We start from the raw sequence: 12,123 nt of genomic DNA on the forward strand, positions 1-12,123 counted from the left end.
AGGCAAACAAACTGGTAGTGCTCTACCTTCCCATTTACTCCTGCTGCAAATTTTAGAAATTTTTGCGATTTTTGGTGAATGCCAATATGCATCTCTTAGATCCAGAGATGCCATAAAGGCCCCTGGAAACAGTAGCTCCCTTACTGAAAAAATGGATTCCATCCGAACTTTTTCTGTCTCATAAACAGGTTAAGTCCTTTTAAGGTTCAGAATCAGGCGGAACTTACCCAACAACTTTTTTTACTACAAAAATAGTGAAACAGAAGCCCTGCTTTTGTTCCTTTACTGGCACAGGATACAGACTAACCAGCAAGCTCATGGTGAACCAGAACTCAGAGTGTGTAAGGGGCTACAATGGTCCTAAAAGCCCCCTTACTAAAATGCTAAGAAAAGCAAAAAAGTTTGCTTTCTTAAAACAGAAAGAATTTGCGATAATTCAGGTTGGAGTGAGCTTGAGATGTCTCCCAGTGCATCACTGCTGAATATATGCAAATTAACCATTGCTACCCTTAGAAGCTAAACACCGCTGGAATGCAATGATGTGTCAGCTTGTTAATTTTTACAGAGCCCTAATAATCCAACATGCATACAGACTGTTTCGGATTGTTTGATCTGGCACAGGATGAAATACATTCTGTTTTAGCATGTTTTGCAATATACTCAAAATTTCTGGAAACAGAGTGGGATCTCTTGGGGTCTTTGAGACCACAAATCTTGACGATGGATGGAGTGCAAACTATTTGGTAACCAAACTTTATTGTTCGGCAAATAAACAGGCTTTTTGCCCCTTTCGCCCACCTGAGAGAGAAGCATCTTAGCCTCCCCCCACCGCCTGACACGAGTCATTGGGATTTTGACTGGGTCTTCGGAGCTTTAGATTTAAAGCCCCCTTTCCCGGACTTGTCAAAAGTCCACATCTTGCCTTTTCTCTGATCTCTAGAGGCATCTTTTTGATCACCCCTTGGTTTACGGAAAAAAAAAAAAAAAAAAAAAAAAAAAAAAAAAAACACCTTTAGTTGCAACAGCTTTTTTCTTTTTAGGAAAAAAAAATTTCCTTTTTGTTCGATGTACTTTCCAAAGCTGATCATAAATTTCAGCAGTGGATGTAAACCAAATTGCCTCAGCAGAGGAATCAGCTAAATATGCAGCAGATTTAATGAAAATCGCAATAGAATTCAACAAATGCTTAACAGGTGCACCAGACAGTATATTAGCTCTGAGCTGATTAATCCACAGCTCCAAAGCTCTGACCATACATGTAGAGGCAACAGCCGGCATAAACATAGCCAAACCAGCCTCCCAAGACCTCTTCAAATAAGCATCCACTTTTTTATCAAGTGGATCCTTTAGCTTAGTATAATAGATCATGAATAGACAAATTAGCTACCACATCCTTACTCAACTCCAAAAGAGTAATTAATGGCAGCAATCAACACCTCCGTATCCTCAATACGGAATTTAAACTTTGAAACAGACTCCGATTCTATTTCTCTAATGTCTGAATCCTCAGAACTAGCTGCAAACTCTACATCAACCTCAGTCACAGATACTCCAGATACAGCAACCTGAGAAGTGACCCGGCTCCTCCCTCATAACCCTCTCTATGCACAACTGACAGAGTCTTTGCATAGGGCAACAGCTTAAAATTGCACAAAGGGCATCTCTTATAATTAGGAGGGAGCCTATGCTTATCTGCAGCAGCAGCCTCAGCAGATTTAGCAGCAGCCTCAGTTTTGGCCTGTAAACAAACAAAACCAACAAGGCATGTAACTCTGTACAGCTTTAGCACATTTAGCCCAGAAAGAGAAGCCATTATCTCACCTTTTGGGCGGCCTTGTTGCTCTCAATCCTCTCAGCATCTGACACGTCTCCAAACTTTCATGTCCAGCGCAGGACCAAACTCCCTCTGAGCAACAGCGATAACAGGCCCGCGCAGCCTCCCCTTTAAAACATATCCGGCCTGCCGCGATTGGATGAGGGGCGGACCGGAGGTTCAGAAGGAGTAATGAGCCAGCTCTACAAATTGCTACATCCGGCATACCCGCCGGAAATTACGCATCCGGACGTGGCCAAGCGTCCTAATGGCCGCAATGCACTCCACGCTGCACATGGCCGCTGGCTTACCTCCGTCCTGCTCACTCCGCCGCAAGGCCGCCAAGGGGAGCCCACGCCTTCCACGCTTGCTCTCCCTGGAAGCGGGAGAGAAAAGGTAGGCAAACCCCAGTAAAGATGCAGCCTGGGGCGCACGGCCAGACTGCCTCAGTACCACAGTCTCAGCCACCCAGAAGGATCCACCTGCAGCCCAGCACACAGGCTTCACCCAGAGGGGAGATGCCGACCTGCCTGGACGCAGGAACAAACAGCACTGAGGGTGGACTAACCATGTGAGACTTTTTTATAGGGTAAGTGCTGTCTGTTCCTGTTCCTGGGAGGAGCTACGTCTCACCTTTGCCCTGAAGGATTGTGGGAAAAAAATTAACTGGCAAGGAGAGGAGCAGGAGGGAGAGACCCACTCAAAGCTGATGCAGAAATGAGAAGTACAAAGCTAGCAGTTGATCAATTTTCTATAAGATTGGTGCTGAGATCTGATCCAAAAGACGTGTTATACTTCAGTTGTTGCTCAAGACTTTCATATGAGAGGAAAGGGGGCATACACCCGTCGACCATCAGATAGATCCCTCTGACCAAATCTGATCAGTGAGGGATGTATTGCTTGCCCAAACACTGCAGGCAGATTTCCAATAGAATGAAATCTTATGGAAATTGTCCTAACACCAGCTGTCACTGCCTCCCTCCACCAAGGGTATGTTCCCCTCCTACCCTGCCCCCCTGTGCTGGTGGGTGTTGGAGGCTCACCTGTCATGCCAGCACAATTCTTCACCTCCTCTGGTGTCCAGCGTCTCTTTGAATTGGTACAAGTGCCTGTACCACTGGAGACTAGCACATAAACTGGCTTCGGTGCATGCGCTCGTCACATGGTACAGGCACTCACAGTGAATTTTCAAAAGTATGCTGAACACTGGAGGAGGCAAGAGTTCGAGATTTGTGTCAGGTGAGCCTTCAACACTCACCACAGACAGAGGGATGTCGTTTCCCATACACTTGGGGGGATACTGGCCGGGGTCCCGTCGGTCTTCTAAAAATCAAGCAGCAACAAAGCCAATCAAGCCCTTGCAAACAGAGATTTTTCTGCATGCCCGATTGGCTAATTTTATTGGCTTCGGCTGAGAATCAATCAAAAGAACTAATTGGGTGGCCATGTTGTGCCAACGATACTTGCCAAAGTCAATCATTATGACCAATTTGGCTGGATATCTATGCCAAAAATCAAGTAATGTATGGGCACTTCAATGGATCGATAACTGCATGGGTATGTTACAGACTTTTGTATGTTAGGGTATTCAAGATATGGAAAAAAAAAAAAAATGAAATACAGAAACCTAATGCTAGACACAAGAAATACTTACTGTGTAGCTTTAACAATATCCCACGTACTGTAGTCATCTATGTGACTCTTTCGTCCGATGGAGTCACTGCTATAGCCATGATTGTAATGACCCTGGGACTTTATCTCCTGAAAAAAAGAAATATTTATGTTATTAAATAGCATACACAAATGTAAAATATACAGCTGCAAGCTTCAAAACAGATTGCTTTCTACACCCAGAAGAACAAACCTTTCCTCTGTGACATAGCAGGAGAGAGATGTCCTCAGACACAAAGGCAGCTGCTGAGATTGTTAACACCAACGCAGATGGTCAATAAGATGCAAATTATTTCAACTTCCATTCAAGTTCATGTAAACTGTATGCAGCTTGGGAATTAAACCAATAACTTCCTGTTGACTTGTACTAGTCCAAGTTCAAGCCATTTACAATTTACATGATGTGAATGCAAGCAGAAATTATTTGCATCTCATTGACAATCTCTGCATATGGAGGGCTGACTAGAAGTAAAGTCTGTTCCCGTTTCTCTTTCAAAGAAGTAGACATGGGAATGCTGTGCTGGTGTTTGTGAAATGCAAAAAGACATGGCCAGTGGCGTAGCAATAGGGGGTGCAGAGGTAGCGACCGCATTGGGGCTCTTAGGCCAGAGGGGCCCCAAAGGGCCCTCCCTCAAGCACAATATTAGCTTCCTATTGGTCCTGTACTGGTAATAATCACTTCTTTAGGTGCTTCAAATAGTAGTACTCATTAACAAGCTGCTCCCCATCCCCTTCTTGCACCTTTGACACTGTGGTTGTCCTTGGCAGGTTTTGGTGCACCGTATCAATTGTTGTTATGTATAGAGTGCTTGGGGGGGCCCCATGTAAAACTTGCACCGGGGCCCATAGCTCCTTAGCTACGCCACTGGACATGGCTGAACCTGCACGTTGGACTGCCATTATCTACAGCTTTCACAGTGTGAGAGGCACCATATATGTCTTATGGCACAAGTAAGACTGCTGTTTAAATATCAGAGAAGATCTTCCCAAAAGATGCTACGTACTAGAAGTAGTAATTCAACTCTTGAACGGTTACAGAAAGCATATGGTAGCATATGGCAAGCATTGCAAGTATGTTTTTGGGTAGGCCACCCTCTGACACTTGAACAGTGTTCTTGTATCCACCATTTCGACATCTACAAGGTACACTGAAGAATATGGCAGTCAAACTGTAGGTTAAGATATAGCAATGTATGCCATTCACAAACACTAGCACAACACACCCATGTCTGTTACACAAGTGACACAAGGAGAAAGGCCGCTCTTCTGGCTGGTATCATGGAATACTTAACAGCTATCAAAATATATGCTGTGGCACAGTGCAGAAGCACAAAAAAAAAGCAATATGAAACAAGCTGTAAGGTGGTAAATCCTTTTTAATGGCTAAAATATATTTTTAGTCTTGTGTTCTGAAACGTTATCCTATGCAGGTCTCATTGATCAGCTGCTTGCAGTAAGCTAGTCCACTGGAAAGCAGAGGACATAGGACTGCAGCATTATCTTATTCAGGTGAGTATAAAACCATTTCATTTTACTTCCCGAGGAGGTGAGACAAGAGATTTCCTAAGTTTGCTTTATCTCCATCAGGCTTTATGGATTAGGATGGGCCTGAAAGCCAGCTTCCAGAACATAGGTCCTGATGCAAGGATGGTGAGATTTAGAAAATATGCTAATCGAATGCAGCTAAATGGTACTACTGATCAGCCACTCGAGATGGTCAACGAGAGAATTGTATAAAACCCTAAAGTAATCTTAACGTCCTACATAAGAATATATACTACAACATTTATTGTATGTTCAGATCGTCTGGAGGTATGTATATGTGTGTGTGTGTGTATATGTGTGTGTATATGTGTGTGTGTGTGTGTGTATATATATATATATATATATATATATATATATATATATATATATATATATATATATATATATATATATATATATATATATATATATATATATATATATATATATATATATATATATTATTTATATTAAATTTTCAAAATTGACAATAAAAATCAAAACTGACAGATCATAGAATCTTACACATAAAAAAAAAAAAGGGATCACAAAATATTTCCATTACGTATGTATAAAAACCGTATTAGAAGGAACTAAGAATCACATACCAGATTCAATAACCAATAAAAAATAAAGCAGCATTAAGAAAGACAGAAAAACAAAAACAAAAAGACAAAAGGCAGGAGAAATGTTCTGTCAGGAAGAGTCCAAGAATGAACCTAGAAAAAGCATTGGAGAAGATGCACAAAGCATTGAAAACCAATGGATCCAAAAATAAACACATAAAAGTTTGTGAAAACGTATGAATATCCATATTCCTCTAGCATTATTATGTAAGGGGACCATAGTCTTGAATAGTTTTCCACAGTACCCATGGGTTCCAAATAGCATCAAACTGGTCTACCGTATCATTTAACCTGGCTGTTGAGGTTTTCAGTTACTATTACAAGGTTAATATAACATACATTTTATACAATTCTGAGCAACACTGGTTGTTATCCCTCCTGTAAATTGTGGAGCTCCTCCTCCCGCTCTCATTTTTAGATATTTTCAAAACATTCAGGTTTGGTTGAGCTCACCAGCGTTTGTTTTCACACATTACGATCTGAATACTTTGAAAATACGCTGAGCGAAAAATCATTCACTGAAAAAGGTTAATGAGCACCTGTACCTTGCCCTGCACACGGTTGTGCTCGGACTAGGTGTCCATTTGCAGCTTTCTCTCCCTTTCCTGCATTCTTCATAACCTAGAAATAGTTTTTTGTTTTGTTTGTTTTTTATACTGATTAAGGAACAGATTTAAAAAAAAGTTGACACAGATGAAAGGCTACAAATGCAAAATGTGATTAAAAAGGAAATAATACAGAGAGCTTACACAAAAAGCATTAGCCTTTGCCTTCAGAATGTGGGTCAGTTTGATCTGATACTAGTGATCCAATTCATTTAGATCCCATTTCACATGAACATTTCCACTGTCTGTTCTAATGCTTAGGCCCCGTTCACACTTGCGTTTTGGCAAGTAAACGGACCGGATCCTGATCTGATCCTGATCAGAACCGTACAGTTCCAATCAGGATCCGGTCCGTTTGCATCAGGCATGCATCAGGCTGCCATCCGGATCCGTGGGCAAAAAATAGTTAAATATACATAAAAAAATGTTCGGGTCAGCAGAAGGTGCACCTGGTGCACATGTACAATCAGGTTCCTCCGCTGTAGGCCTCACCTCCACCTCCGACATTCTGCCAAACAGCTCCAGCACGTCTGTCACTGCTGCTCCACTCCAGACATGCTTGGCCCATGTGTCCCCATCCGAAATGGCCGCTTGGATACGCATAGGAAGTGGGGTAGAACGTCAGGTTTTTGTAGGCAGTGTGTTCTGTGCCTTCCGTTTCCCATTGGTTTCTGTTTTCCGGATGGTGCTGTCAGGCTCAGGTCAGGCTCCGGTCAGGATGCGTGGGCCGGAGATCCGGACACAAAAAATAGCGCATGTTGGAAAAGAGTCCGGAGTCCGGATCCGGCTCCGTACTGTACGGAACGTACGTATGTGAACGTCCGCATACCCTTTGCATTGCTATGCGGAACGTACGTTACGTTTGTACAGTATGCGGTCCGGATCAGATCCGGAAAATCCGGATAGCGAACGCTAATGTGAACCGGGCCTTACATGCAATGCCTGGCCAATTCAATTCAGTATTACATTTGTAATGCAAGATTTTTATTTTAAGGCCCACAGAACAAAAGCATTCCATACATTAAGCTGAAAGGGCGCACACACATCCAATTTTGATTGATTCACAGCCTGAATTTGAACTTTTCTTTAACATGAACCTCTTTTCCAGGTAGGCTTAATAGTAATCACATACTATTCCCTTCCCTACAAATCTGTGCCGTTGACCGACTTTGCAAAACCTCATCTTTCAGGCTACTTTCACACATGTGCAGTGCCATTTTCTTGCAGCATGAGAGCCTGCACCATTTCTTATTTTATACACCCTGTGGCAGACTGCACCGACAGTAATTTGGCAAGCTCCGCCCCCCCGCTCAGTGACATGCTTCTCACTGTACAGGAACGAAGTCACTGGATATTCGATTATCTGAACATGCGCTCTACAACCACAAAGGTTCCTTTTGCCATTAAAGTTAACCCAAATTAAAAATACAAGATTTCAGAAATAAAATCTAGTTTCTAAATAATAATAATAATAATAATAATAAGCAGCAGCCTTTTTTCAGCTGCATGATGACAAATATAAAATATTTTACATTTATTGGAGGAACCCCTCCTTTCCTTTCATATTGCCGGGACAGAATCCGGCAGACTGGTGGAGTAGGTGGTGTCCGGCAAAGGAGGAATTGCTAATAGCTGCCCCCAGTATAACTCTAGTTATGAAAAGAGAAGGGTGAAAAGTATGCACTGAAATGCTCATAGGCTTGAAGGAGTGTATTTATCTTTGTATGTGACAGAGTGGTGCAACTAAATATTTTGAATTAAAAAAATATGTTTGGTTTGGGTCCGCTTTAACTACCACTTCCCCATGGTCAGTGCAGTACCACATGGACCATAAAGCAACACACAGCAGCCCTGTGTCGGCCAGACCACTTCAGTCACAGAAAGTGTGTAAGGCCCCATAGATTTACACTGCACTCATGACAAGCTGTAGGGGAGCGTACCGAAATTCACAAGAATGCATGGTGTGTGAAAGTGGCCTCACTGCACAATGTAGCATAAGGGTCTGTTTCAATTGGCAAGGTGCGATTACCGCACCACACTGAAATTAATGTACGGCAATGGAGCAGTTTCCATTGCGTGCTGCTTGCGTGGTCTGGTGCGATCCGAGAATCGGCATCCGGATCCCATTAGCACTGATCAGTGGCCGCATCTAGAAGGCCAGACCATGACCAGAAGTACCCGCTGTGGGATGCAGTGAAATGATCACATCCCACCACTAGTGGAAAGGGGCCCTTTTCAGCCTCATGCCACTGGCCAAGCATTCCACTTGCTAAATTATGTTGCACACAATTTAGGCTGGCTGAATGCCTACTGTCTGCTTCCTTTCAGGTTCCAGGCAGGCAGTTATTTGTTTGGGGAACCAAAACAGTCACAAGTGTGCTCATTTTCTTAAATTACTTTGAACTAATGACAGTTTCTGTAAGAACATTAAATCTGTGTTCCAATGATTAAACGTAGTAAAATGACTGATCCAGCACTCTCCACTCATGTCCTAGATGGCTGACTGTATAGACTGTATGGTTTCTGAGGACAAACTACTGCCACCCTATGTAAGTAAATAATGCACTCACCTATTATGCAGTCTATTAAATTTGACTGACAGCTAATTAAATATTTACTCCCCTTTGGAAATCTACATAACGTTGGAAAGCTGAGTGTCGGCTTTCATTTGCATTAACCCTGCATTGGTGTAATGCACCATTCCTGAGTTAGGGAAATAAATAACAAGTGGTGTCCACTCCTTTAAAGTGATTCTCCCCGCTTTACTGGAGCAATTGTCCCCTTGCCTTGCTCGCTGGGCTGCAGGCTCAGTCCTCGCTTTGCTCAGACATCTTCTTATTCTAACTTTATGTCCACTTGGACAGTGGACATTACACCTCAGGACCATTGCCTGCTAGATTGCTCGCTGGGCTTTAGGCTGAAAACTCTGGTTGCCAGGTTAGTGCTGCTGGCAGCCAAATGCAGTGGACATCCCTCGTTCAACACTGCGTAATTCAGGAATGGTGCCCCACACCAACACAGGATATAGTGCAAATGAAAGCCAAGCTATACTAGCTATACTGAGCACTGTACTAGCTATACTGGGCACTATACTAGCTATACTGGGCACTATACTAGCTATACTGGGGCACTATACTAGCTATACTGGGGCACTATACTAGCTATACTGGGGCACTATACTAGCTATACTGGGGCACTACCTACCCATACTGGGAACTTTACTAGCTATACTGGGACGCACTAGGGGAATAAGGCGTCCAGCATTTCCTACCCCCGGGTTATATGGGGGTCAATCATTTTCCCCTGGTTTTTCAGGTAAAAGTTGGGGGGAGGTCGGCTTATATGCGAGTATATACGGTAGATATCAGGGGACATTCAAAATCAATACATGGTATAATTCGCAAGTACCATACAAACAAATCAATTTAGTTATCAGTGAGAGGTCCTCACACATTCCCAGCAATCCGGCAGGACAGAATCTGCAACTTTTCCTCCCCCATAGCACAGTACTGTATATGGATGCCAGAGGAGTGCCAGCCAAAATGATCTCATTGCTTCAAGTAGCGATGATATAACGTATGCACAGAGCTTTAGTCGTGTACATTGAAACAAGGTACCAGAGAATTTGGGTACCAGGTAATGCTGACAACAGAAGATTGGTAATGTTATCGATATTCTCCTCACACTAACCTCCCCCATACCTAGGTAGCACTAACCTACAGCCGAAGTGGGGTTAAACTAAATAGCTGAACCCTGGGTGCCTGTGTAAACTTACCGCTGCTGCCTCTGCTGATAAATGGAATCTACAGTGCCCAAATTAACCACCTGTTCCCAGTTATGATGCTTGTTCCAACCACTAGAACCCAGGAGTACTTGGCTATAGTATTAGCACAACACAATAACAGCCACTATTGTAGGACAGTACAGCTATAAAGTAGCCAAAACCCCAGCTTCAGTCACCGCAGCATTGTCACCACGGCTGTGGAGTCGGGGCAATTTTGGGTGTCTGGAGTCAGAGTCGGGAAAAAATGCACCGACTCCTAATGAATTTAAACTGTAATTAAAATAGAAAATATGATACAATGTTCTATTTCTCAGATAATAGTCATAAATAATTTATACATACAGTAATAGCTGTGCTTAGTCCACAAAAATGAAATAAACCAATCAAAATTAGTTACTTGTGCTGCTTCAATAAAGCAGCCCCCGAATGTTTTAAGTCAGATATACACATCTGATTGTGACTGTATATATGATGTGTACACAGGAATCTCATATATTAGGGCTGCACGATTTTGGGTAAAAATTGAAATTGCGATTTTTCTGTCAAAAATTGTGATTTCGATTTTTTTTCCACGATTTTTTCCAAAACAAGCTTTAGCACTAAATTCACAATGTACCCCTGAGCTTGAACAATAGTGTGTGGACTGTGACGTCCGGCAGGGGTCCCCAACCTTTTCCGGACCAGGGACCACTTTGACCAAATTTTTATCTGGGGACCCGGGGGGGGGGGGGGGGGGGGGGGGTTGTTGGGGGACATTTATGATGATAATGAGCCGGGCAGCGGAGGGAGGCGAGTTTAGTCCGGAGCGGCGCTTCACACACACAGCTTCACCAATCGCTGGATAGCGATGGTATGACGGCAGCGGTAGGCGGAGCTGTACTAGAGCGTACATCTCCGCCTACCGCCATTCCATTGCTATCCAGCGATTGGAGAAACTGTGCGAAGCGCCGCTCCGGACTGGACTCGCCTCCCTCCGCTGGCCGGCTCATTAGCATCGTAAATATGCACTGCTCCTGCTTAACATTATTTTTTTCTGGAAGAAAAGTGATTCTGAGACAGATAAAATTAAAGTTTTATACATACCTGGGGCTTCCTCCAGCCCCCTTCAGGCTAATCAATCCCTTGCTGTCCTCCTCCGCCACCTGGATCTTCTGCTAGGAGTCCTGGTAATTCAGCCAGTCAGTGCAGTCTGGCTGCATGCCACTTCCACAGCCAGGGGCGTTCTGCACCTGCGCAATAGTGCTGCGCAGGTGTAGTACGCTCCCGGCGGCGGAGTGTGTGCATGCGCACTACGCCAGACTGGCTCAAGTACCTGGACTCATAGCAGAAGATCCAGGTGGCGGAGGAGGACAGCAAGGGACTGATTAGCCTGAAGGGGGCTGGAGGAAGCCCCAGGTATGTATAAAACTTTAATTTTATCTGTCTCAGAATCACTTTTCTTCCAGAAAAAAATAATGTTAATTTGTTCCCACTATTCTCCTTAAAGTAAACCTAAAGGGGAAAAAGTGCCCCTGGGGAGTACTTACCTCAGAGGAGTGAAGCCTCTGAATCCTAGAGGGCACACCCGAAAGCCCCCAAGTCTGTCTACGTCTGCTAGGGCCCAAGTGGCAAGCCGCTAGTGCACAGCAGCGAATGTTATTGACATACGTTTGGGAGTGTCAGCGCTGGATCGGGCTAGCTGAGGAAGACCGGGGAGGTCTCATTGGGATCCAGAGGCCTCGACCTCTTGAGGTAAGTATCTGTTCTATCAATAATTTCAACTTTCAGGCTTACTTTAACACACCTAGCAAATTTGTTGATGACAGCACGTATGGTGGCTTTGCAATGAACCGCAAAACTACGGTAAGCCCCACTGATGTCAACATTAAGTGCTAAATAATCCCACAGATACACAAAAAATCTCACTAGGAGAGAATGGGCCGATTCACTGTGAAATGAAGTTCAGGAATCTCACATGCGGATACCTAATCACCACATTTCTGAGGCCATACTTATACGCCCTTCAGACTGTAGCTCGTTTGGGCAGGGCCCTCTCTCTCCAACTGTATCATTTTATTGCTGAAAATATACTGCTTGTCAATTTATACATACATTTGTGTG

The 12,123-nt window shown here is 43.6% G+C and overlaps 1 protein-coding gene across 1 annotated transcript in view; it reads right to left on the reverse strand.

Moving 5' to 3' along the window:
• ZDHHC17 (zinc finger DHHC-type palmitoyltransferase 17) overlaps nt 1–12,123 on the reverse strand; it is an 85,933-nt gene that overhangs the window by 57,548 nt on the left and 16,262 nt on the right. Inside the window, exon 2 of the mRNA XM_068276645.1 lies at nt 3,468–3,574. Within this exon, the coding sequence (XP_068132746.1) occupies nt 3,468–3,574 (107 nt within the window). The remainder of the gene's footprint in view (nt 1–3,467; nt 3,575–12,123) is intronic.

Source organism: Hyperolius riggenbachi, chromosome 3 (genome assembly GCF_040937935.1).
Source record: "Hyperolius riggenbachi isolate aHypRig1 chromosome 3, aHypRig1.pri, whole genome shotgun sequence".
In the NCBI taxonomy this organism is placed as follows: domain Eukaryota; kingdom Metazoa; phylum Chordata; class Amphibia; order Anura; family Hyperoliidae; genus Hyperolius; species Hyperolius riggenbachi.